Consider the following 27991-nt stretch of genomic DNA (forward strand, 5'->3'; position numbering starts at 1 on the left):
TTTCCTCCTCTCTCCTGGCACTGCTGCATGCCTCTTTCCACTGGGAAATCCTTGGTATGAAACTGGTCATAGAAGTTGCAGTTGGCGCTGGGCTGTTTCCTCCCTCCCCCCCCACCCCCTTGTTTCTCTTTTCTCTGCACATTCTTCTGTCACATAAACTATGGATGGATGGGCTTGATCACAGCCTGAACTACTGGATGGTTGGATTCAGATCCAGAGCTCAGCAAATTATGTCTCTAACTCAAGTGGAGGAAGGCTTCCCATCTTGTCGAAACTGGTCATCTAATATAGAGCTGAATGGCACCCAGGAGGCTTTTGGAAACCCCTCTGCAGATTATGATGATGAGGAATTTCTGCAATACCTTTGGAAGGAATATTTGCATCCCAAGGAATACGAATGGGTTCTAATTGCTGGATATATTATTGTGTTTATTGTGGCTCTCGTTGGAAACATCCTGGGTGAGTAACATTTTGTATACTAGACTCCTATAGATATTTGTATTATTGTTGTTGTTATTGGATTCTTTGATTTATTGGTTTGTATATGGGATATATATATATATATATATATATATATATATATATATATAATGTTGTGTTTTTATATATGTTGTAAGCTGCCCAGAGTGGCTGGGGAAACCCAGCAAGATGGGTGGAATATAAATTAAAAAATTATTATTATTATTATTATTATTATTATTATTATTATTATTATTATTTCATACCATCTTTTTGCACCACTTGTATACTGTACTGATAAAACTTTAAAAACCAACCATACAGCACTGAGATTTAGAAATATTATTTCTTTTTCTGACTGTGGAAAAGATTTCTATTTATTCTGAGGGTTTTGACATGCGTAATCTTTGTTCTTTTCTGTTGGGATATGATTGAAGCATTTGATAATACACCCATTTGAGACTGTTAGAAATGCAATTTCCATTTTAAAAGAATTATCTGATGGTAAACATATTTATCTGACGGATTTCAGTAGCCTTTAACTTGTTGAGGCATCAGTCTTATACTTAGTTAAATGGAGTAAATATCATTGAACTCAACAGATATTACTTCTGTTCAGATGTGCATAGGATTTCACTGTAAGTTCATTTCATTAGAAAACATGTTCCTAAATCCAGACCTTGTAACAAGTCAGTAATAAGTGAGGAACACTTTGATCTTAAGCAAATTACATGGAAGTAAGTCATATCAAGTTCAGTGAGTTCTCAGGCAACATATTCAGCTATTTCGTTTATTGGGTTACAGACTGAACTGCTGCCTTGCTTTCCAAAGGCAACTGGTGTTTTTTATTGCTGTCCACAGAGGAGGGGTGCTGAATTCTTCAAGCCTCATTCATATAATCAGAACACATCTTTCTTCATATGACACTTTACTCTAGTGGTTCCATTCATACCAAGAGAATTTTGAATGACGAGTTCTACTTCATTCAACAGAATTCTGAATGAAATTCTGAATGAACATTCAGCTTGAGAAAGAGAGCAGCTGTTCTTCACGGTTCTCAATACTGATGGCTCTTGTATCCCATAGTCTTGGTGGTGTTATTTAAGACAATCTCAGAGCTTAAAGCTGCCATTTGCTGCATGCCAGTTGCAGTTTGCTGAAGTCAGTGACAACAGTATGAAAAATTGTATGGAGCTTTGGCCCTCCCTGCGAACATATCAATTGCTGTACACATATGGTGTATGGGTATTGAGGATGGGGAGGGGAGATAAAGTTAAACCCATCCCTTCTATATCATCCAGCGACTGTTCAGAAGGGACAGAATAATTAATCACTAAAATTCTGCACCAATCCAACTCACGGCCCTTAGGGGAAGTGTATCTGTGAGAAATGGGAAGATGAATGTGAAGTTGGGTAAAGCATGGTAGGTAGGGTAGAGATAGTATAAAAATCAGGAACTGAGGGAAGAAGCAAACAGGAACAAGAAAGGATGAAGCATTAATTCAGGCATTATAGAAACAAAGGAAAGGTGCATGTAAATGGGAAGTAAGGGAGCAAATAAAAGCTGATAAAATGATAGATAACGAAATGTTGCTTAAAATGCATGAGATGATTTGAGGGAATGACTGATCCACATTGTTTGTGGCAGGATCAAGAAATACATAGGAAGAGCAATGTCAAATAGGGGTGGTGAGGAAAGAAGTTTTAGAACTCTCTGGTGAGCTAGAGCTGTTGCGAACATTCCAAAAAGCATGCTCAGGAATGTGTTTGAATACTCCAGTACATTTGTGAAGCAAGCATGACCCAGCTATTGAAATGCAAAGCACCCACTGCTGCTATTCCCTCCCCCTTAGCTACTGCCTATAAGGACCACAAACCAGATCAAGGTAAGTATTAGTACTGCTCTACTCTGCCTTGGTTAGACCACACCTGGAGTACAGTGTCCAGTTCTGGGTGCCACAACTTAAGAAGGATATTGACAAGCTGAACATGTGCAAGAGAAGGGAGATGAAGAGATGAGGAGAGGGAATGTGGAACCAGGCATCTGGCTGAGTTCAACCGGTGTGAATCGTGAGAGGCAGAGCTCCCCACTTCCCTCATCCACCTTGTACAGAAGTCATAACTGAATTCTGTAAAGCAGGTTAAGAAAGAGGACATCACACAAACATCCCAAACTAATCCAGTTACAAATCAGTGTCAGGGGAGCAGGTTCACCAACAGGTCAGAAGGGAGACTCGGAGACTCAAAGTAAAGTCAGTTGTTTTATTTAGGAAATTAGTATGCAACAGAGATCACACAGGCATGAAAGACTTGCTCTTAGCACTTCCTCTTCCTGCTACACCTCCTCTTCTGGACGTCTTCCAAGCAGACACAAACTCTGGCAGGGAGAAAATATGAGAAAATCCAGCATACCTAAGACAGGAGGGTCCCTAAATGTCAGGAGTGGCTCTTCAGAGGACATAAGAGATTGTAACAGGAAAGAGCAATCTTAGTGCTCACACAGAAACCTTTTCAGTCAAAGACTCTATCATTGTGATGCCTAATAATTTGCAACAGGTGAGCCCTAGTGAGCATAGTTACAGATAAAGAGAGGCAGACATTCACTCTTGTCTTGAGTCTAATCATTTTGAGCAATATTTTCTTGTATTATTGATTTAGGCTGCAGTTCTATACACACTCACCTGGAACTAAGCCCCACTGGATTCAACAGAGCAGCTAACACAACCAATTTGCTAGCCATTAGAACAATGAATACATTTCTCATTTTAAAACAGTGTTGCATTTCTATTTTCCCTTCAGGATTTTGAAGGCCAGAGAGGAGCAGATTGGTCTGCATAGGCTTTAATCCCATAAAAGCAGTGAGACCGTTCATCAGCAAAATCCTCAGTAGATCAATAATTTGCTTTTGGTAGTTTGAGCCAGTTTAACTGGATGCGTGTGCTTTGTGGATTAGATGCTTAGGTCAATATTAAACTGCATGGCACCAGCACAGCACAGCGTGGTTTAATTAAAAAGTAATCAAATCTATATTAAAAGCATGCTATAACCCTTCAAAGAAACGTGAGCATTTCCACACTAGGAATTCACTGCACTGGTATCACCGCCTTTATTTCTGATAATCTGCTTACCCTTCAGATGTTTTGGACTATAACTATAATTGGCCCCTGTCCATTGGCCAATGCTAGCTGTGGCCAATGGGGTTTGCTGCCCGAAATGCCTGAAAGGCACTAGGCTGGTGAAGGCTGCTCTGTGCCTTTAACACAGGACTGGCCCAGGGCAAAAGACAAGATGGCAGCCACCACCGTTCCACCCACTGAAGCTGGTTGGACCTTAATAAACCAAGAGCATAACCTTAATCCCAACACTGGTGATGGGATGGCATAACCCACTGTAACTGAGGCAGCAGCACAGATTAGAGGGCCCAGGAGAATCTACATGGCAACAGTTGGGTATGGTTGAGGATTCAAGATAACTGTGAGGGGCCAGCAACTGCTGCCTCAGGTAGCTGTCTCACTCTGCCTAATGATAAGGCCAGCCCCTCTTTAACAGCTCCCATTGACAGCTTGCCACACACACAGTTTTCCCAGCATAGAGATGCAATGATGAAGGGCTATGCTTCTGCTGAATTATTTTTGGCATATAAAGACAAAGGTTTGTCTCTGAAAAGTATGGCAAGAGAATCACAAAGTCCTAGTGCATGGGTAGGCAAACTAAAACCTGGGGGCTGGATCCAGCCCAATTGCCTTCTAAATCCGGACTGTGGATGGTCCGGGAATCAGAGTGTTTTTACATGAGTAGAATGTGTCCTTTTATTTAAAATGCATCTCTGGGTTATTTGTGGGGCATAGGAATTCATTCATCCCCCCCCCCAAAAAAATAGCCCTGCCCCCCCCCCCACAAGATCTGAGGGACAGTGGACCGGCCCCCTGCTGAAAAAGTTTGCTGATCCCTGTCCTAGTGGGTGTGGAATTAGTTTATCCTGCACATTTACCACTGCATTTCTCCTGACCTCATTTCCTTTTGAAATAAGCTCTTAGTTTTCTTTGAAGCAGCATTCCTAAACAGCATGAAATCAGCACTCTGGCAGATATCTTTTCATTCTTCCCATTGAAAAGTCCAAGTGAGATAGCTTTATTAAATCCTAAGAGAGGTAAGTATTTCAAGGGTGGCTGAAGATGTTTTGCTGCCCAAGATGAAACAGTAAATCACAAGGTAGGGGACCTTTTAAAGCCGGGGGGGCATGCTCCCTTGAGAAGAAGAAGAAGAAGCAGAAGCAGAAGAAGAAGAAGAAGAAGAAGAAGAAGAAGAAGAAGAAGAAGAAGAAGAAGAAGAAGAAGAAGTAGTAGTAGTAGTAGTTTGGATTTTATATCCCACCTTTCACTCCCTTTAAGGAGTCTCAAAGCGGCTAACATTCTCCTTTCCCTTCCTCCCCCACAACAAACACTCTGTGAGGTGAATGGGGCTGAGAGACTTCAAAGAAGTGTGACTGGCCTAAGGTCACCCAGCAGCTGCATGTGGAAGAGCGGAGACGCGAACCCGGTTCCCCAGATTACGAGACTACCGCTCTTAACCACTACACCACACTGGCTCTCTGAGGACATCTTCTAGGGGACAAATTCTAGTGGTCGATAGGACAAGATGCCAAAGTGGACAGAGCAACAGATGTGACTTTCACCTTTGTGCAGAGGTTGCATTTCAGCTATGCAGAAGTCAAAGGGATACTGTCAGGGGTTCAGGGAGAGAGGCACAGAGCAGGCAGGAGATGGGCAACGATGGGGAAGAGTCCGAGGACAGTGAGGAGGAGGATGACAATGACTCAAGGGATTCCATGAGTCTTTCCAGCGAATCAGAGGATTCCCAGAAGGGGGCGCCTGTGGTCCAGACAAGGGGAGTCCCAGGGGGGACGCAGCGAGGGCAAGGGGCCAGCAGGGGATCCCAAAGTGGCAGCTGGGAGTCAGGACCAGCTTCCCCACCAGAGCGCAGCGAAGGGGGGGGAGGTTCCAGTGTGACAGGGGAAGCAGCTCCGGCAGCAGAAAAGGAGGGGAGGTCAGAGCAAGCCATCCTCCCGGAAGGGGAGGGGAGTAGTGAAGGGAGTAGTGTAACTGTCAAGAGAAAGGTTAGAAGTTGGGCGTGCGCGCCAAGTTCAAATGTGCAGGCGCGCGGAAGAACAGGGAGCCCGGAGGAGGAGCCAGGTCCCAAAGCCCGCAGGAGAGCAGTCTGGGGATTCAGCGTCAGGGGAATCCAGGAGGGGCGAAACCCCAGCAGGCAGGAAGACCCTGCGGAAAAGGAGAGAAAGGAAGAGGTGGAGCAGCGCAAGCTTCTTAAACTGGTGCAGGGGAGGGACTGACTCAGAGGGGACTTCAACGGTCTAAGCATAACAGACGTGGGGCTGCGCGCCTCGGCTGTGGAGCGGAAAATGAACTGCAATAAACTTCTTTGTATATAAAGTAAACCTGGCGTTGGTCCTTTGTGAGCTGGGACCTGAGGCAGCCCTGACAGATGCGCATACTTATCCACTTATCCATTCTCCATCCAGACATTATCATCACTCAAGGACACATTCTGGTTAGGCAAAAGCCTTTGAGGAAGGTATGGAACAAGGCCAGTGAATGGTGTGATCTGGGGAGGTATGTATCCTATGGTGAATCCTGTGAGTCAAGCAGAGAGATCTGGAGGCCCCAGTTGTCCTCAGGCCTGAGAGTCCCCATCTCTTCAGGAAATAGTACATAATGTCTAAGGAAAGCCAGTTCTGGAACCTCAGGCAAAACAAATATCTGCAAGCAGCCCACACTTGCATCAAAAATACAATGATAATAAATTCAATAACCAAAAATTCCCTGCCCTTTCATGACACCCAAAACCAGTTACTTCGGGCAGCCTTCTCAATCTGCCTAATGGTAAGTAAGGCCCTGATCTATGTGCTTATAGGAAAGAACTGGTTTAAGTTGCACTGCATTCTTCATTCAAGGAATAGGGAGAATTTGGGCAGAAACTGATAGGGAAAAATGCAAGAGAAGTCCTATAAGTCAGTATATGTTGACAGCAGTTATGAGGATGAACACAGCAGCGACAGCCAACTGCCAGATTGCAGTGATGCAAAGGTATCAGAGCTTCTGATCTGTTGTGGATGCTATTTTCCTGCCTCTCTTGAGAGGGTATCTTTGGGTTATCTCTTTTGTCCTCCCTCTCTCTGAAGCCTCTCAGATTTCATATCCTCTGCAAATGCAATTTATGGCTTCAATAAAATCAGCAATGATTATACAGAAAACTTCATAGACTTCTAAAAATGAAAGTTCCCTAAGGTGATCACTTGAGACCAGAGGTGGCTAAACTGTGGGTCTCCAGATGTTGAAGGACTACAATTCCCATCACCCCTGACCATTTTGCTGTGCTGACTGGGGCTGATGGGCATTGTAGTTCTACAACATCTAGAGGTCCATAGGTTAACCACCCCTGCTTTAGACCGTATGCTTCTGAATAGCAGTTCTGAATAGGAGAAGAGGTAAACAGCAGAGGACTTCTGCTGCTTTTGGTTTCACATATGCTTCTGGCTGGCCAATATGGGAAGAGAATGCTGGACATCTATTCTGGATCATATAAAAACATCCATAGGTCTACAATCCATAGAAGCAGCAATGGGCAAACTTCCTTCGGACAGTCCAGTGTTGGGGAAATGTGCTGTCCGCTTGAAAGGAAGCCTCTCTTATGCAAACCAACTTGCACTTTCTGTCTGGTGGTGCAGGGGAAAGAAGGCATGGGGTAGGAGAATGTGGCAGTGAGGTTGGAAGTAGCCTATGAACCACCAGCTGACCATCCACATTCTACAATTTTTTAATGCAATGAACGCTCTCTATCTCTCTCTTATGTGTGATGTCTCTCATTTGTAGCCCATCCTTTCTCCAAGGGTTTGTGCAGTTTATCCCATGTACAGGACTAGCCTTGATGGATATGCTCTGCCTTCACATCTGGAGGTAGTGTGCTTCTGAATACCAGTTTCAGAAAAGATGGTGGAGAAGTGTTCTTGTGTTCAGGACCTGCTTGTGGGTTTCTCACGGGCATGTGGTTGGTCACTGTGAGAACAGGAAGCTAGACTAGATAGGCCTTGGGGTGGTCCAGCAAACTTTCCTTATGTTCTTACAGTAAGTTGATGGCAGAGGAAAGTCAAGCTGATAAAGTTAGGGCGCGCACACACACACACCCCGACCGCAATGAGCTTCATGTTGAGCAGGGATTTGAACTCCTGTCTAGGAGACAAACTCCCTACTCAGCTGCTCATCCTTCTTACATGTGTGGGAAAGCGGGGTTTGCTGCCAAGCCCCACGCCATCTGGGATCATGTTTAGAACATTCCACAACTGTGAGGGTGAAAGTCTACAGTGGAGGGTCTTCTCTACTTGAGAATTTAGAACCCTGCACATGATTCTAAATTAAATTCTAAATTCTGGGAGCCTTGACCAATAGAAGCAGCTCCTCGCTGCTGTGCAGAGCTTCACGCTCACACTCATGAGATGCTCTAGACATGATAATGGTAACGCACCAGATGAAGTGAGGCTTGAGGTCAGAGAGAATAAACATACCAGATTAACATTCATTTTCAAACCTCCTGACGTTGCCGTATGAAAATTCATGATCCACGTCGAATAGAAGGTCACAATAAATTTTCCAGTGGCCTTTTGGATCTGCAAATTAATTTCAACTATGAACTTTCCTGAGCTCCGTCAGCTGACTGGAAACTCATAACAAGCGATTTAACAACTGGTGTACCCAAAGGTGACTCCATTCGCTTTGCATGTTAAGGAAGATGAGAATGTTCCATCATTTGCACATTGCACCAGTTTCTCTGTCAAATTCTTGTATATGTGAATTAACTTGCCTGGACTTTGAATTGCATCCTGTGCTTTATATACCCTCCAACATTTCTCCGACAAAAATAGGATATCCAATTTAATAATAATAATAATAATAATACCCCACTCATCTGCCTGGGTTGCCCCAGACACTCGCGACAGCTTTCAACATATATAAAAACATAATAAAACATAATAAAACATTAAAAAGCTTCCCTATACAGGGCTGCCTTCAGATGTCGTCTAAGGTTGTATAGTTACTTATCTCTTTGGCTCGAGGCTTGCATAACTCCATACCCTCCAACATTTCTCCAATGAAAACAGGGACATCCCAAGGAAAAGTGGGACACTCTGGGATCAAATCAGAAACCGGGACAGCTTCTGTAAATCTGGGGCTGTCCCTTGGCGGGTCAGGCTTTACAACCATGGTTGACCTCTTATGCAGGTGTCAAGAACCGCTTGCCACATGGAGCAAAGAGAAAGGCATCATCCAGGAAGATTTACAGCTGATATAAAAAAAATCCATCATAGACCCTGCCAATGTGCTGCTATGATTTTTGCTAGATGTAGCCTTGAAGCAGCCAGTGTTTTGCAAAGTGTGTTGTTACTGCTCCCTTGGAGAGAGGCCTGCTATGTCTGTGCTCCCTGCTCACTTCCGATCAGCACTTGGAATTTATCCTGCACTCAGTCAGCAGATTTAATAATGGTTCACCTCTCACCTCACTCGAAACCCGTCTAACCACAGAAAGAGTGAGTGGGTTTTTTTCTTTTAGTTGCTGTTTAAGTGCACATGCCTTTATATCTCAACAGGCTCTTAGTAAGATGTCCTTCAAGAATGGCCTTCATTTCTTCAGTAGATGAATAAAGGCCATATTTTTAAGTGTTCTATTAAGCTAGATAAAGAGATCTACGCTCCCATTTCACAACTGGCTCATGGATGATGGTATCGCAATACGGCTGACTTGGTCATGGTTTTTGCCAAGCTAGCTGGGCATTTTTGCATCCATCCCAGGTGTGAGGAAACGGTGTGCTGATAAGCTCCGGGCATGGTGCCATCTCTGTACAAGATTTATTTCTCAGCTTAAAAGAAGTTCATGAGAGTTCAAACACAAACGTCCATACTCTAGGATTCAGATGAGTCATCTGCCCTCTTCCTGTGACGTTGCCAGCAGACCCATCTCCAGAAATCATGCCTCCTCTTTCCTCGGCCCTGTGAGTGGCTGGGTCCTGCCCTAGGCTCCACCCTGCCAGTTTCCTCCTCTGACGAGGAAGAGACACTGCTGAATACCGGCTTGGGCTCTCTATACTTGTCTGTCTCCCCCGTTGTTTCCCTAGCAGCCTCCAATTCCTTGACACCAGGCCATGTTCAGAAGCCATGTGCCGAAGCTAAGCAGGTATGGGCCTGGCCAAGCCTGGATAGGGGGACACATGGAAAGTGGGAACTCCATGCATGTGTCCTTGAGTTCCAGGAGGGAAGAAAGGCAAGTCAGAAAAGTCATAAATTCGTCAAATCTACCCAGTGGCAGCTGGTGTCCACTAGACCTGGTGGAGCAGCTAGGATGCCATGGGGGGAGTACGGTCACAGGGAAGCAGCCACCTTGTTCTGGTTTTCTCCCCATCCATCTTCCTTGCAGGCACTTATAGTGGACACTTCAGCATTGCAATTCTTAAATAGCACCTGACATAACTGAAAAGTGTCTTACTTTGGTTCAGGGGGGCGGGCTGTTGCTTTTTTGCTGTTGCTGCTGCTGTGGGTTCATGCCAAAGAAGCTGCACATTGCTCCAAGAATGCCATGAAGAGCTTTATGCTCTCGCCCAGGCCACACTTGCTCACCTGCCTGACCCACTGTGGCAGAAACTGCCCCTCTCCACATCTCTTTTGGCCTGGCCAGGCAGCAGCTGTGCACAAGGTGAGGACTGCAGCTGAGGAGTGCAGCAGGTCTCTGACCTGGACAGAGTGGAGCGGTGCATTGCATTGAAAAAATATTGCTTAAAAACCAACTAGGCGTATCTGTGGGATCTGGGTTTGTTTACCCTGAGTTTAGATATTGCACACAGTGCTGTAATGCATGCAGCAATCCAGCAAAACTCTTGCCCAAGACACACCCTCTGACATCTTCTCACACAAATCCAGGCACACACACTCACACACCACATCATGCCGCCTCCCCACCGCAGCCAACCCCTGCCTGCCACATTCACTGTGGCTGCCCCCCCCCACACACATTGTCACCTTATCTTCACCAACTCTTTCTCCTCCTCCTCCTCCTCCTCCTCCTCTGCCACCGGAAGTGGTGTGCCTGCTTCTGGAAGTGTGCTTCTGGATGTGCTGTGCCAGTTCCTGGGAGTATGGTAGCGGGACTGTTGGGTGACATTCATCTGAGTTATTCACACATTTCTTATGTTCTGTGACAGCTGGCATTTTATTGCCCTTCGGTAGGTTTAGTATTGGGTACGCAGGTGGCGCTGTGGTGTAAACTACCACTATGCTACCACTCAGTGGATTTGTAACTGGCTGACTGACCGAACCCAAAGGGTGCTCATCAATGGTTCCTCTTCATCCTGGAGAAGAGTGACTAGTGGGGTGCCACAGGGTTCTGTCTTGGGCCCGGTCTTATTCAACATCTTTATCAATGACTTGGATGATGGACTCAAGGGCATCCTGATCAAATTTGCAGATGACACCAAACTGGGAGGACAGGATCACACTTCAAAATGACCTTGACAGATTAGAGAACTGGGCAAAAACAAACAAGATGAATTTTAACAGGGAGAAATGTAAAGTATTGCACTTGGGCAAAAAAAAAAAAAAGAGAGGCACAAATACAAGATGGGTGACACCTGGCTTGAGAGCAGTAGGATCTAGGATCTAGGAGTCTTGGTTGACCACAAACTTGACATGAGCCAACAGAGTGACGCGGCAGCTAAAAAAGCCAATGCAATTCTGGGCTGCATCAATAGGAGTATAGCATCTAGATCAAGGGAAGTAATAGTGCCACTGTATTCTGCTCTGGTCAGACCTCACCTGGAGTACTGTGTCCAGTTCTGGGCACCACAATTCAAGAAGGACACTGACAAACTGGAACGTGTCCAGAGGAGGGCAACCAAAATGGCCTGGAAACGATGCCTTATGAGGAACGGCTAAGGGAGCTGGGCATGTTTAGCCTGGAGAAGAAGAGGTTAAGAGGTGATATGATAGCCATGTTCAAATATATAAAAGGATGTCACATAGAGGAGGGAGAAAGGTTGTTTTCTGCTGCTCCAGAGAAGCGGACACGGAGCAATGGATCCAAACTACAAGAAAGAAGATTCCACCTAAACATTAGGAAGAACTTCCTGACAGTAAGAGCTGTTCGACAGTGGAATTTGCTGCCAAGGAGTGTGGTGGAGTCTCCTTCTTTGGAGGTCTTTAAGCAGAGGCTTGACAACCATATGTCAGGAGTGCTCTGATGGCGTTTCCTGCTTGGCAGGGGGTTGGACTCGATGACCCTTGTGGTCTCTTCCAACTCTAGGATTCTATGATTCTATGATTCTAGGATTCTATGATTCTATGATTCTATGATTCTATGATTCTATGATTCTAGGGCTTGCCGATCAGAAGGTCGGTGGTTCGAATCCCCATGACGTCAAAGTGCAAGTAGATAAATAGGTACCTCTCCGGCGGGAAGGTAAACAGCGTTTCCGTGCGCTGTTCTGGTTTCACCAGAAGTGGCTTAGTCATGCTGGCCACATGACCCGGAAAAACTGTCTGCAGACAAACTTTGGCTCCCTCGGCCAATAAAGCGAGATGAGAGCCACAACCCCAGAGTCATCTGGGACTGGACTTAACTGTCAGGGATCCTTTACCTTTTACCTTTTTTGGTTTAGTATAAACCTATTCTTGAGCCTGGGGTTAAGGAGCAGGCCTGGACCCCTCACCATCCTTGAATTTGTGATGCTGGTGGTGATGCTGGTGGAGAATGCTCTTCCATCAAGCACATGGCCACCTCTGCTTGTTATTTTGTCACGGAATCTGTCTCAGTGGTGTTATCTGTGCAGCAAAAAAATGGTGGAGAAAGGAATATAGTGGTGGTTTTTTGCACACATAATGCTCCTTCTGTGGTTTGGGGGAGGACCCATTCTTGAGATCTGTTCTTAGAAGCTGGAATTCCCCTAGTGCAAGGACCAGGACTTTGCTAGAGGCAAATCCTCGCCATTATTTTATTGCCAGGATGAAAAGGAGCAGGCTGACACATTGTGGCAAAATGAATGAACTGCAAACACTTCAGATGTTCTTCAAGCAAGAAAGTGATGAAACAAATTAAGTATCCCCCCCCCACTCCTCCAAACTGCAAAATAATTCCTAAGAGGGAGAATAATATTTCTGTTGTCATGATTTTGCTAGTCAAATGCAGATTTGAAAATCTGATGCCAAAAAAACCCCCAACTATATGAAAAAATTGTCAGTTATTTGTTGTCTGTTATGTTCACTGCTATATGCATTTTAATGCATACTGTCTTCCAATATCGGCTGGAGAACTGCCTCTCAATATTTGGATAAGTGTGAATTTCACAGGACAGCTATATGTGCATTCATGCGTTGCATTGGAAAATGTGATTTAAGTGTGAGAACCAAACCAAGTTCCTTCCCCATCCCTACTCATGAGTAAATCCCACCAAGTTCATTGCGGCTTCCTCCATAGTAAGTCTGCTCAGGATTGCAGGCATCATCAATCAACTAGATAAGCACTGAACCAATTCCAAGATGGCGCAAATCCCTTCTCATTCTGTAATCCAGCCAAAATTATAATCTCATGTGGATTCTTGAATTTAAAAATTGGAACTCAATTCAGATAAGGAAACCTATGAGATATGATCACAGTCTACTTTGGAATACCTGGTCCTGGGAGGGTGGTACTGCAGCCATGACTTGCTTTGTGAGCTGCTCAGAGGCATTTCATTGGACGCTACTGAAACAGAGGGCTGAAGCCCATGAGCCATTATTTGAACATTCATTTTACTGAAGTGATTCTAAATCCCTTGGGGAGAGTGGTGTGTGTGCGCACACACAGTTGACCCATGCTTTCATGTTCCTGTGCCAGCTGACCTCCATGAATTGAAGAACAGAACTCTGGATTTGGAAGTCCTCTGAACTCATGCAAGTTCCCTGTGTGAAATGCTCCCCCCCCCCCAAAAAAAAAAAAAATATATTCACAGTTCTAAATCACACAGGGAGCCTGTACAGAAGGCTCCTTACTGTAGACCTTCCCCTTACAACTCAGCATGCAGGCAAACACTGGTGGGACTAGACAGCAGGCCTCCACCTTGATATGAGCAAACTGAATGCTTAAATAATAATAGTAGGACATTGAATAATAGCATAATAGTAGGACATTGAATGAGCAAGACTTGAATGAGCCAGAAAAATTATCAGGGATCATTCACACCCCGGCCAGCACCTCTTTAATCTTCTACCCTCGGGCAGAAGATATAGAAGTATAATCAGTCATACCAACAAGTTAAAAAAAAAGTTTCTATCCATGGGCTGCTGAAGGGAAAATAATATAGTGCAACTGATTTTCGGGGTTGGTGTGTTGTGCGACAAGCACACAGAGTGCAATGAGATTGAGTGTTTGGGGAGGGGAGGGAGGCTCGGTTAATTTCATTGTACACAGGTTGTACATTGACAATAAAGGTATTATTATTATTATTATTATCAGAGGTACCTTTTTCTCATTTTCATTTTAAACCTCTTGGCAACAGTATTGATGTTCATGGGCATGAGAAGGCTCTCATCTAAGTCACTGATAATGATGGGAGTTCCCCCATCTGTATATTCGCTTCTTTGTGCCTTCTCCAAGAATGTAGGCAGTTGTTCTTTCTCCAAGACAATCATATGGCTTGGGCATCCCAGGCAGATCCCTCCTTTCACTACAGGAGACGTAGAAACCGTCTGAGTGTACCCAATGAGAGGATCTTAAACTGGGAGAAGATATGGAAGATTAGGTAATGCTTAGAAGGCACAACATTGAGAAACTTGGTTCCCAAGCCCTGGCCTTTTCTGGTCACTCCTCTTGGACCAAGATAATTGCATTGTTCTGATTTGTTGTTTCCTGATGTCCCTATTGATTCTTCTTTGCAAATAGTTTGTGTTGCAGTATGGAAAAACCACCACATGAGAACAGTCACCAATTACTTCATAGTCAACCTCTCACTAGCTGACGTCCTTGTCACCATCACTTGTCTTCCAGCAACGTTAGTGGTGGATATCACCGAGACGTGGTTCCTTGGGGACAGCCTGTGCAAGGTGATCCCTTATTTGCAGGTATTGTTTTCCAGGTTGGGGGGGGAGGACTGGGCGGGCTACATTTTAATATAAATATGTATAGTGTTATGCATTGAGGTCCAGTGCCTGACCCCTCTAATCCCTGGATCCAGCAAGTGTTAAAAGTTAATTAAACCTTCTAATTCTGGGAAATAGCCAAACTAGCTTCCTGGCGAGGTGATGGGGGATTAAGGGGCTTAGTGCAAGACAGCAAATGGATCCCTCAACAGAAAAAGGCAGAGTTGGGAGCAGAGGTAGCAATGGTGTAAAAACAGCAAACTGGGAGAGGACAGACAGAGCAATGTTTGGTGCTTGTTTACAATCCAATGCTGCAGCTATGGGAGAAACAGGGCCCTCTTAGGGTGTTAACGCATTCGTCTCATTTATATCCAAAACTCTCCCATTGTTTTATTGGCCTTCTTCCACATCCCTCCATCATAGAATTTCTCCCACCACATCAGGCCTTTCCTCTAAAGCACCTACTAGATGAAGAGAGTCCATCCTTTCATTAAACATAATGTAACATGCCACCCCAATCCCCAGAGAAGTGTGAGATTCCAAGCACAAATTTCCCACCTGGGCCTGTGTTTCATTGGGAAAATGAAGCACGGTGAAGACTGTGGTTTCTTTATGAGATATGGTTTATTTACACACATATACACACAACTTGAGCCTGCTTGGGGGGGGGGGGCGGTCCCCAGCATTACACTCCAAGGCGGTTTTACCTTCTCCAGAAGCACAGCATTTGATTCAACAGACACTAGCCATTTTTCTCTGCATCCTGCACTTTTGCTTGTCACTGCCGTTCCAGAAAGTGGTGGTGGGGGATGAGTGTTCAGACCCCTGGGCTCTCACTTGTGGGGTGCCTCAGGGTTCCATCCTCTCCCCCATGTTTTTTAACATCTACATGCAGCTGCTGGGAGAGATCATCAGGGGGTTTGGGCTGGGTGTTCATCAATATGCGGATGATACCCAGCTCTACCTCTCTTTTAAATTGGAACCAGTGAAGGCGGTGAAAGTCCTGTGTGAGTGCCTGGAGGCAGTTGGAGGATGGATGGCAGCTAACAGATTGAGGTTGAATCCTGACAAGGCAGAAGTACTGTTCTTGGGGTACAAGGGGCGGGCGGGTGTGGAGGACTCCCTGATCCTGAATGGAGTAACTGTGTCCCTGAAGGACCAGGTGCGCAGCCTGGGAAGTCATTTTGGACTCACAGCTGTCCATGGAGGCTCAGGTTAATTCTGTGTCCAGGGCAGCTGTTTACCAGCTCCATCTGGTATGCAGGCTGAGACCCTACCTGCCCACAGATTGTCTTGCCAGAGTGGTGCATGCTCCAGTTATCTCCCACTTGGACTACTGCAATGTGCTCTATGTGGGGCTACCTTTGAAGGTGACTTGGAAACTTCAATTAATACAGAATGCGGCTGCTAGACTGGTGACTGGGAGTGGCTGCCGGCCGAGACCATATAACACCGGTCCTGAAAGATCTTCAGGCACAATTCAAAGTGTTGGTGCTGACCTTTAAAGCCCTAAATGTCCTCAGTCCTGTATACCTGAAGGAGCATCTCCACCCCCATCATCCAGCCCAGACACTGAGGTCCAGCGGTGAGGGCCTTCTGGTGGTTCCCTCACTGCAAGAAGTGAGGTTCAGGGAACCAGGCAGAGGGCCTTTTCAGTAGTGGTGCCTGCCCTGTGGAACACCCTCCCAGCGGATGTGAAGGCAATAAACAACTACCCTGCTTAGGGAAGTTTTTAATGTCTAATGCTGTATTGTTTTTAATATTCAGTTAGAAGCCACCCAGAGTGGCTGGGGAAACCCAGCCAGATGGGCTGGGTATAAATAAATTATTATTATTATTATTATTATTATTATTATTATTATTATTATTATTATTATTATTATTATTATTATCCCACCTCACTCAGTTTCTGGCCCACATTACTTCCCCTCCCTTCTCTGAGATTCTTGGCTTTTATCTCTCCAATCAAAGGGGCTTATTTCTTTGCACTCTATGGTAAGTTTCTTCAATCCCTTATACTGTAGTTGCTAATGACTCATTGCTAACACCTCACTTGCAGTAGGCCAGTTCTGACTTAATTAGCTGTAACACTTGGATTAATTAAAGGATTAGCAAGATCATGCATGGCTCAAAGACACACTTGATTGATACTAAATACACACGTGTCTGGCCATTTCCTGTCTTTGATACTCCAGACTTAAATTAAAACCTACCACTAGCTTAATCCCAAATTTAGTGTGCCTTGCACTCCCAGATTCATAACAAGAATATGCTTTTTTTAAAAAAAGGGGGGGACTGCTTTTCATTTGCAGATGATTGGCACTCTAGATGGCATTTACCTAACCAATCCTGTGCAAAGACTTCCCCCTCCCCCCTCCTCCTATGCACCCCACCCCCAAATAAATTGGGTATGGGAGTCAGGAAAAACCCCTAACAGTCCAGTCCTTTGCTTTTAACAGGACTGAGAGGTGACTTTTGTTAGCTGGATTGTGCCCATGGAGGGGAAAGTTAATGTGATTCTGAAAGAATCGTTAAAAGTGCCAAAGCAACCTTTCCCTCCTCCTTGTTTTTACTGATGTTTTGTTGCCCTTCTGTTCCTTTCCCCCCCTTCCTAGACTGTGTCGGTCTCTGTTTCCGTGCTAACCCTGAGTTGCATCGCCCTGGATCGATGGTATGCCATTTGTCACCCTTTGATGTTTAAAAGCACAGCCAAGCGGGCCAGGAACAGCATTATCATTATCTGGATTGTGTCCTGCATTATAATGATCCCCCAGGCGTTCGTCATGGAGTGCAGCCATGTCTTGCCAGCATTAGCCAACAAAACCATCTTATTCACGGTTTGCGATGAACACTGGGGAGGTGAGTGTTTTTCACCACAGGACTGGAATTGCCCACATGGACATTATGGAAGGAAAACTGTACAGTTAACAAACCCACTGTATGAACATCTTATCTCCTGAATTATTGGGTATTGGTTGAAACCAGGACTTTGCATGATCTTCTCTGGCACTGGCTTTTAGCTGTCTTTAAGCTCTAACTGGATTTCTTAGGTACAAGCAGTAGCAGTCAGTGAGGTGGAGTGGGTGGGTCAGTATTGCTTGCGTTGCTTCCTATAACTGAGGGGGGGAGGGCAAGGTAGGAGGGAGGTCTCTGCGGTGTGGACGCAGCAGCGGGAGCATCAGATTGGTTCCACCACAGCACTCACACAGTGCTGACCTCCTCACTGGCTCCACCCTTCTCCTCTGTGTCTCAGTTACCAGAAATCATAGAATCATAGAATCATAGAGTTGGAAGAGGCCACAAGGGCCATCGAGTCCAACCCCCTGCCAAGCAGGAAACACTATCAGAGCACTCCTGACATATGGATGTCAAGCCTCTGCTTAAAGACCTCCAAAAAAGGAGACTCCACCACACTCCTTGGCAGCAAATTCCACTGTCGAACAGCTCTTACTGTCAGGAAGTTCTTCCTAATGTTTAGGTGGAATCTTCTTTCTTGTAGTTTGGATCCATTGCTCCGTGTCCGCTTCTCTGGAGCAGCAGAAAACAACCTTTCTCCCTCCTCTATGTGACATCCTTTTATATATTTGAACATGGCTATCATATCACCCCTTAACCTCCTCTTCTCCAGGCTAAACATGCCCAGCTCCCTTAGCCGTTCCTCATAAGGCATCGTTTCCAGGCCTTTGACCATTTTGGTTGCCCTCCTCTGGACACGTTCCAGTTTGTCAGTGTCCTTCTTGAACTGTGGTGCCCAGAACTGGACACAGTACTCCAGGTGAGGTCTGACCAGAGCAGAATACAGTGGCACTATTACTTCCCTTGATCTAGATGCTATACTCCTATTGATGCAGCCCAGAATTGCATTGGCTTTTTTAGCTGCCGCGTCACACTGTTGGCTCATGTCAAGTTTGTGGTCAACCAAGACTCCTAGATCCTTTTCACATGTACTGCTCTCAAGCCAGGTGTCACCCATCTTGTATTTGTGCCTCTCATTTTTTTTGCCCAAGCGCAATACTTTACATTTCCCCCTGTTAAAATTCATGATCTCTTCATTGCGAAACTAGGTGAGTTGTTCTCCACCCCACTGAGCAGCATTGCTGGGTACAAGTGTTGGGTACAATGTGGTTACTGTTAAGAGGAAAGCTCTATACAGCCCAGAACGGTGCCCTTTGACACCTATGTTGGTGTCTGTGTTGGGCCTATATTGTGCCTATGTTGACATAGCTTACGACTTGAACATGTGAACATAGAAACATGGGATGGGTCTGCTGTTTTCACAGGAACTGGTCAGGTGCCTATGGGAAACATGCAAACGCTCTCTCCCTCCCAACCACCACCTCATCTGTGAAATTTCACAGGCCTTTAGATAGCTCAAAATAACCAAAGGTATCACCAGAATAACCAAAGGTAACTGGAGACCTTAAGGACTGCCATCTTCCACAAGACCTTGCAAGCCCATGCATTCAGAGCAGTTTCAGAATCACATCAGAAGGTGGCATACAAGTAAAATGACTGATCGTTCAGATGGTCTCTGTGTCTCCCTGTCATTAGAAGTCAGGTGAAGATAGGGCCTTTTCGATGGTGGCACTCCACCTTTGGAATTCCCTCTCCTAGGAGGTGTGCTTGGGGCCAAGGAGGAACTCTTCTTGGCTCTGGCATTTTTATTTCCCCAGGCCTTTGGGTTTTTGGTGTGTGGAAGACAGGAGTGCCTGGCATGCTCTGGTCCATGGGGTCACGAAGAGTCGGACACAACTAAACGACTTAACAACAACAAATGTATTACTTCTGCTGTTTGCTATGCATTTACTATTTACTTTGTTTTGCTATTGTGGTTTTAATTTACTTTGGACTGTCAGGGGATTGAATGATTGGATTCTTCAGCAGCACACACACAAAAGGCACCTTACATATAGAAATAACAGTATGTGAAGGAAAAGATTGAACCCTTTATCCATTTGCTTGGAAGTCAGTCCTGCTGACATCACAGCGACCTCAGCTTTTAAGTCTCCCCTTGCTCCTTATTTCCGGATTGGCCAATCCGAGAGGAAGAAATTTCTCCATCCCTGCCAGAAGGCGGTGTCAAGCATACTTTCACTTCCCTGGGAGACTATTAGAATTAATTTGTTTTTCAGGCTCCCAGAGATGAGTTCTGTGAGGAAGCTGAAATGTCTCTACTTTTCCAGTGCTCCATTTTCCAGCTATGATGGTCAAAAAGGTTCAATAATTCCTCAAAATTTCCTGTTGGGAGCACATGGGACTGGCAATGGGATCCCAACTCAACATAGAACACAACCTAGGAAAAAGGATTTCCTCTTTAGGGACATGCCCTGATTTGCTTGGTCATAGTATCACAAAACAGGGTCTGCAGTTACATGATCAGCAGGTAGTAACTGTTGGGCCATGAGTTCACCACCAGCCTCACATATGCACAGGCAATCACACAGCTGAATCAAGGCACTGAGAGCCATTCAGCAATTTCACCGATGCTTTAACACAGCACCCAGCAGCTAAGGATTTGGGTTCCTTGATGACGAAACCTTCAGCTCTCTCACACTCCTACCCATCCTGTCAGTCAGATGTAATAATTGCTACATTGGTGGAATCTTTAGTTCTACTTAAAGCACAAAAGGTCCTTAAGCAACTGTTATGTGAAGTATGTGCCCTGGGTTTTCTTTGAAGTTCTGCCTCCAAATGCATCCCCGCCCTGACTGAGACCACTTCAAAGGAAAAGGCTCGTTCTTCGTCCATCTTGATCCATCATCGACTTGTACACAGCCTGGCAGCTTCTACATTTTCCTCCCTTTTTAAAAAAAGAAAAGAAAAGCTAAAGATGTTAAATTAGAAGCCATAAACCTCCAATGGTTGTTGAAATAAATGCTGCAATTATACTTGCACTATGCTGCCTGAAGGTCACCGTGCAGGCAGGTGGAGGCTCTTTATGAGCTTTCTTGAGTCCTGCCGGTTGAGAGCTCAAATACTTAAGATAATGGTAATTTCCCCTGCAGTAAAATTTCAATTACAGTTCTGGCTCCCTGACACAGCAATGTTTCTTTTCAAACCTAGACAGTTACTGAACCTTCTTATATATTCTGTGCACTAAGAGAAAAACGACTCTCTGGTTCATGTGAAAGATACAGATTTACCCAGATAACATCACAGTTGCAGATGCTGGAAACGGGTAATTCATGCATATTTATAGAACCCTTGGGAGATTCACACCATTGAAGAATTCTGTACAAAGCACTTAAAGCAGGACTACCAACCACCTAGTACTTCACTGGTCTGACCATTAGGAGGTAACAGGCACTGGGCTTCAAAAGCCTGTGACCTCCCAATTCTGTCTGGCACCACCCCATAACCTGCTATATGTATTGGCTAGCTTTTTCCACAACCCATCAGATTTGCTGTGGCTCAACCCCTTATATGCCAGATTCCATCCTAGATCTTCACCTCACAGTTCAATACTTTTCCTGACTCCACAAGGTTCTGACCAGGCTGCAAGTGGTGAAGGTAGAGTGGTAGTCCAGTCCAGTCCAGTCCAGTCCAGTGGTAGAGAATCTGCTTTGCATGCAGAAGGTCCTTGGCTCAGTCCTCAACATCTCTAGGTAGAGTTGGAAGAGACCTCCTGTCTGCAACCCCAGAAAACTGCTACCAGTCAACGTCAACAATACTGTAGATGGACCAGTGGAAGAAAGCTTCCTGTGTTCCTAACAATCCTAGCTGGCCTTCTGCCCCTTACCCCAGGGGGCCAACAATTTTGGAAATCTAAGCTTCGCAACCTTGATTTCAAGGTTGCTCTCCATTGTTTTCTACATCCTCATCTTTTAGCAAGGTCTTCAGGCGATGGTGTAACCAATGCCTTTGGATGGCTAGGTGCTTCCAAATGCTTCTGAACATTAGTTTAGCAATCTAGTCAGCTGCAAAGTCAAAGGGATTTTATATATATATATATATATATATATATATATATATATATATATATGAATGATCAAACCTATCCTTTCTTAAGGAAATCAGCCCTGAGTGCTCACTGGAAGGACAGATCCTGAAGCTGAGGCTCCAATACTTTGGCCACCTCATGAGAAGAGAAGACTCCCTGGAAAAGACCCTGATGTTGGGAAAGATGGAGGGCACAAGGAGAAGTGGACAACAGAGGACGAGATGGTTGGACAGTGTTCTTGAAGTTACCAGCATGAGTCTGACCGAACTGCAGGAGGCAGTGGAAGACAGGAGTGCCTGGCGTGCTCTGGTTCATGGGGTCACGAAGTGTGAAACACCCTACCCTAAAGGCTTTTCACCACATGCAAAACATGCTAGGATCTGAGTGGCCTTGGTTAATAATGTGCTTGGAATGTTTTGGAGGAAAGGCTCCTGTTTTGAAACGATCCTATCTATTCAGCCCTTTAATTTTACAATATGTTTGTTGCATGCATTAACAATTACATAGCAACTAACAACTTCAAATGAGCGCAGGTAGAGAAGATCAAAAGAGATGTTATTCAAGTCCTTTTTGGTTTTCTTTGCAGCTGAAGTCTACCCTAAAATGTATCACACTTGTTTTTTCCTGGTTACATATATGGCCCCACTGTGTCTGATGGTGTTGGCCTACCTACAGATATTTCAAAAGCTATGGTGCCGGCAGGTAAGCTTATTTTGCTGTGAGATCCATCTGTGTGATCCATTTCATGATGCCTCTTAAAGACTGACATATTTATGTATTTCAGTAATGGACACAAAAATATATTAATGGTACAGAGTAGAATAATTGTGTATAATTCACATGCAAGCAATCTTTCACCAAAAAAGGAACACCATGTTCTCCAAAACCATCCAAGCATATGAACTGATATAGCAAAGTAAGTGCTTGCATCCAGTCCACAAATTCTTAGCTTACATTTTCACTCTAAAGAGCTGAAATGAAATTATTCCTGCTAAGATAGGATCATTTTCTTCCCTGGCTCTTAGTTTACATTCGGATGAAGGCTTGATAAAAGAAATGGAAAAATCACCTAGAACAGAGAAAGAAAAATGTTGTAAACATTTCAGAAACGTTTACATTGCACTTCGGCATGATACATATTATGTTTTCTTGTTTCTTATTTCTGTTGATAGAGTAGATTTAATACATTAGCAGAAGCTGTTTCTACTCCCACTCATGGAAAATAACATATCTCTGTTTTTCAAGTGCAGTTGACAAAGTGAACAAGGTGTTATATTAAGGAGAATTAACACAGCAAGCCTACTTAACACCTATTAGCTAGTGTGATTTGACTCTTTGCTCAGGTACGTCACATCAAGTAGAGCAGGTGTACCATAGTGGCTTTTTAATATCATTGGAAATTGTGCACAGTTGGGCACAATTTTTCAGTGATATTAGAGCTCATTAAGAGAATCAGTTGTTCATCGGCTATCCCTTGTATTTGCCAACTTGATTTTTTTTATTCATAAAAAAGTTCCATATTTTGGACCAATAATCTCTCTGAACATGTTTATGAATCTTTGGCTAAGTTAGCAATATGCTCCCATAAACTAGATCCTTAGGTGTGTCTTATGGGTGCGCTACAGTAGTATAGCAGGTATTAAGTTTAAATTTGCTAAATTTGTAACCCAATTTTACAAAGCCATATACAAAAGAAAATCAAAATCAAAATGCAACCAATACAATACAATTTAAAACATTATTTTAAAATTCTGCTTTTAATACTCCTAGACGAACCATCATCAGACAAATGTCACACAAAGCTCCAAAGTTGGCAAGGTGGCCATCTGTTACCTCCCAGTTTTCATCAATTCAGCATCTTTACTGAGTTCCCTCTTCAGGTCTCTCTTATAGCTAACAAAAGGGGGTTCACATTCAGAATGGAGATGCATAAGCAAAATGAACACAATTCTGGAAAGGCATCTTTCATTTCAGCCATAGAAAAGAGATTGCATTGAAATCAACATGTGTGTCTATTATTATTATTATTATTATTATTATTATTATTATTATTATTATTATTATTATTATTGTCTCTGGGCCAGTGAGCCTAACAGATTTTCCCTTTGGGCAAATGGAAATAATTAACATTCCCTTTACTATGCTCTGCTAGATTCCAGGAACTTCATCTGTGATTCAGAGAAAGTGGAAGCCTCTGCAATCCACAGCGCAAACCCAAAGGCAGAAGCCATCGGCAAATTTCAGGATTAGTGCTGTGGCAGCTGAAATCAAACAAATCCAAACCCGGAGGAAAACAGCACGTATGCTCATGGTCGTTCTCTTGGTTTTTGCCCTCTGCTATCTCCCAATTAGCATTCTCAATGTATTAAAAAGGTAACCTTAATACACAATGAGTAATAATATGCATCTGTGTGTGATTTTCTAGTCTTTAGGTAGCAGGATGATTCCATTTTGCAGCTGACTAGCCCTATAGCAAAATTAGCATTTGTTTGTTTGTTTGTTTGTTTGTTTGTTTGTTTGTTTGTTTATGAACTGCCAAGTCAAAAAGAATACAATAAAATAATTAGAACATAAAACTTTAAAATCATAAAGTCACAAACAAATGGTCAACAGTGACTCAGATCTCTACAAGGTCTAGGGCAGAAATCCTTTCCAGTTCTGTCATGTGAAATCCTTATTTGCTGAAGATGTTGGAGACTGAACCTCGAACGTTCAGTGGACAAGAAATGAGCTTGAGCAATGAGCTATGGCCCGACCCTGGTATTAGCATGTGGTTTTTAATTTTGCAGAAAGGCAGGCAAAACTGGAGCTGATGTGAACATGGCTGGCTTGACTAGTTGTCAACACAGTTGAGCAAGAAGTGTGGAAACACCTCTCTGCTCCTTCAGCTGCTGCTTAAGGCTCAGAAGCAGAGGAGAAGGAGAAAAGAGGCAGGGTGGTAGAACCTGCTTGAAGAACCAAAGGGTTCTGACCACAGCAAGCCCATGCTTGACATCTTGCAAGAGGCAACATTGGGAACAATCAAGAACTGCAGGATACACTTAAAGGCACTAGAGGGCACTCCAGTCTTAGGGACTTGAGTAAAGGGGCTTAGGTGAGTTTAGTGTTTCTCTGTAAACAGGAAATTAGAGCACAAGCAAATATTAATGTTGTCTCGGTGATAAGCCAGGTTCCTGAAAGAATAAGGAAAACAACAGAACTAGAGTATGCACACCCAGCAGAGGAGTGCAGCCTTGTACTGTGAGGGCAACCAAAGTAGCAAGATTCCACGTAACTTCTTGTCTCTAAGCAGGTCTCCTTGATCAGGGCTAGTGTGGTAAGGACCAACATTTGCCGGGTCCAAGACCAGAACAATCCTTGTTCCCCCATCAGCACCACCATTCTCACTTTACACAGAGCATTCAGGCCAGAGGTGACCGGAAATATTTCTCAGTGTGTGGTTATCTGAATCAAGGCATGCGGTAAACTTTAGAAGTCACTTATAAGATTTGCACTCCCTTGGAGAACACACACAGGCCCTTTCCTTTAATAATAATGAAAACACTGTGTCCTTGTGGTCCTCTGCATTTTGAGATACATATTCTGTGTACAAATCTTTCAAACTGAAAGCTAATTTGAGATTTAATCAGATTTCTAATGTCTTCTCGTTTCTTCTCTTTTTGTAAGGGTGTTTGGGATGTTCAACAATGCCAATGACAGAGAAACAGTGTATGCCTGGTTTACATTCTCCCACTGGCTTGTATATGCAAATAGTGCAGCAAACCCAATTATTTATAACTTCCTCAGTGGTAAGTCGTTCAGTTCTGCTGCCTTTTATCAATGCCCCCCCCTCCCCGCATGGTTTAGCTACACAGCTCAGAACTACTAGAAGTCTTTCATTCAATGTAATGGGTTTGAGCCCATGGAACTCTTTCCCAACTGAGATTAGGCAGCCACCCTCCCTGTTACACTCCAGGCATGTGGACAAGCCCTTTTTGATCCATCATTTTAAGACAGTGTTCCATCTAACGATTAAAAAAAGGAAAAAGTTTTATTGCCCCATTGCTTTGTGTTCACCACTTAGAAATGTGAACAATTACACAGTATAGAAATGTCTTTTAAAAAAAACAACAGTAAATAAATGAGCCTTTGGGCTTCCCTTATCTTCTTGTTGGGGGGTGGGAATATTTTGTGCCTCCAATTGGCTTCCCTGCTTTGAGTTTCAGGCTGATGAGTAATTTCCTATCAGACTATCTGCTGGTGGCTGCCTGAGGGGGTTATGCTTGCACACTACCCTTGCTGCCAACATCAGGACAAGACAGATGAACTCCCTGTCTCTACTGGGTTTACTGGTAGAACATGAGACTCTTAATCTCAGTGTTGTGGGTTTGAGCCCCACATTGGGCGAAAGGTACCTGCACTGCCAGGGGGTTAGACTAGACGGTCCTTGTAGTCCCTTCCAACTCTATATTCTCTTCGCTACATGTGCCATGAATCCACCTATTTAACCAAGAGGGGGAATAATACTATGATTTTGCAATGAACAGGTTTTTAATGAAGCTATGTCATTATCTCTTTGGGGTTTACCCTATGGTTACCAGATTTTTTCCAATGAATCCAGGGACCCCCCCTTTTTTTTTTTTTGAAGCTATCAACAGGGAGCCAGTAGTGGGGATAGTGAGGCAAAAGACCCTGGGCCCAAGCACACATGCATATTGCATAAAGGTGCAAAGCCCTTCTTTCCCACCCTGTGAAACATAAATGCACAGAGTTTTTAAAAAATTGGGCAACACCCCCCACCCCCAGCTCCCGAGCCTCCCCCGATCAGTCAAAAGAAAGGGGGAAGGAGATCTGTACCACCGGACGTCCCCGGTTCCCCTTTGGCAGTGGCAGCAGCAGCAGTCAGCAGCCCGGAGCCAGCCTGGTAGGGCAGTTGGCTCTGGCTGGCTTCAGGAGCTGCTCATGGTCGTGACGCCCGCCATTTTTCCTCTCTAGAAGTCCCCATATGATGCGTTACACACAAGACACATCACATGGGGACTTCCAGAGAGGAAAAATGACGGGCGCCACGGCAGCGGGCAGCGCCTGAAGCCAGCCAGAGCCAACTGCCTTACCAGGCTGGCTCCGGGCTGCTGACTGCTGCTGCTGCTGCCACTGCCAAAGGGGAACCGGGGACGTCCGGCGGTACTGATCTCCTTCCCCCTTTGTTTTGACTGATCAGGGGGGCTCGGGAGCTGGGGGGGGGTGTTGCCCAATTTTTAAAAAACTCTGCGCATTTATGTTTCACAGGGTGGGAAAGAAGAGCTTTGCACCTTTATGCAATATGCATGTGTGCTTGGGCCCAGGGTCTGCCACATTTCCTGGGGACAGATTTGCAAATCTGGGGACATTCCGGGGACAGAATTTGTCCAGGGACAGATTTGCAAATACCGGGACTGTCCCCAGAAACCAGGGATGTCTGGTAACCCTAGTTTACCCAAATTGTATCAGTGGCATTTTTTAAAAAAATCAATGAAATTAGGATTCATTTTCACACATGAATTGTTGGTGGGGGGGGGGGAATTCCAGTTCATAGTATACTATCTCATGCTTCTGGTGCTGTTGGTTTGGCAGGAAAATTCCGAGAAGAATTCAAAGCAGCTTTTTCCTGCTGCTGCTGCTTTGGCATTAGCCACCACAACGAGGACCGGCTTCGAGGACGGGCAAGCACAGAAAGTCGGAAATCCTTGACCACCCAGATCACCCATTTTGACCATGCTACCAAGTTATCAGAGCACGTTGCATTGACCCATATAAGCACACTCCCAACAAATGGCAATGGACCTGTTCACAGCTGGGAGCATCCCAATTTCTCTGCGGTTTAATACTTTTGTAAGTGGAAATCTGTGCATCCAGTTGTCTCAACCAGTAACCAGAGTACTGCAGACTGGAAAGGAACGATAGTCAATGAACACCTCTTATTTTCTAAAAGAAGCCACAGCCTTGTTTGGAAGCTTGCATGATTTTAACAGCCTTTGCTTTTGAACTGTAAGATAAGATTGTTTGGGAACACATTAATTTTTTTATATAACTTAACTGGTCAGAGCTTCTGACGTATTTCCTTTCTCAATAAAGAGTGGGTGCATCTTGTGTTTCAGTCAAAGTTGGCAGTAAGAAAGGGGGAAGCATCATGATGGAAATCACATTAGGACCAATTTTGCCTCTACCAAGTTGTTCATAAAATAGCATAACTGAACCCTATATTAATATGGCCATACTAATTGATACTAATAGTGACATCATTTGTTGAATGTGATTCCAGTGTGGTGTAGTGGTTAGGAGCAGTAGATTCATAATCTGGGGAACTGGGTTCGCGTCTCCGCTCCTCCACATGCAGCTGCTGGGTGACCTTGGGCCAGTCACACTTCTTTGAAGTCTCTCAGCCCCACTCACCTCACAGAGTGTT

General features: G+C 44.5%; 1 protein-coding gene across 2 annotated transcripts; it reads left to right on the top strand.

Moving 5' to 3' along the window:
* Positions 1–27989, top strand: HCRTR2 (hypocretin receptor 2). Of its 2 annotated transcripts, none has more exons than XM_081187081.1 (7): positions 1–459; positions 14431–14609; positions 17243–17486; positions 22154–22269; positions 23720–23940; positions 25234–25355; positions 27160–27989. In XM_081187081.1, the coding sequence occupies exons 1-7, from the start codon at positions 57–59 to the stop codon at positions 27408–27410; spliced, it is 1536 nt and encodes a 511-aa protein (XP_081043207.1). In that variant the 5' UTR covers positions 1–56; the 3' UTR covers positions 27411–27989. The 2 variants fall into 2 exon arrangements, with proteins under 2 accessions (XP_081043207.1, XP_081043208.1); XM_081187082.1 differs by having other exon boundaries at positions 14431–14591.
* The last annotated feature ends 2 nt before the right edge of the window (positions 27990–27991 follow it).

The sequence above is a fragment of the Podarcis bocagei genome, assembly GCF_964188305.1.
Source record: "Podarcis bocagei genome assembly, chromosome: 3".
NCBI lineage: Eukaryota > Metazoa > Chordata > Lepidosauria > Squamata > Lacertidae > Podarcis > Podarcis bocagei.

Bases quoted from the DNA above. Each gene is read 5' to 3' on its own strand.
- HCRTR2 (XM_081187081.1), top strand. From the start codon at position 57: ATGAAACTGGTCATAGAAGTTGCAGTTGGCGCTGGGCTGTTTCCTCCC. The intron at 460-14,430 runs GTGAGTAACATT...CTTTGCAAATAG, and splicing joins TCTCGTTGGAAACATCCTGG to TTTGTGTTGCAGTATGGAAA. The intron at 17,487-22,153 runs GTGAGTGTTTTT...TTTTCTTTGCAG, and splicing joins TTGCGATGAACACTGGGGAG to CTGAAGTCTACCCTAAAATG.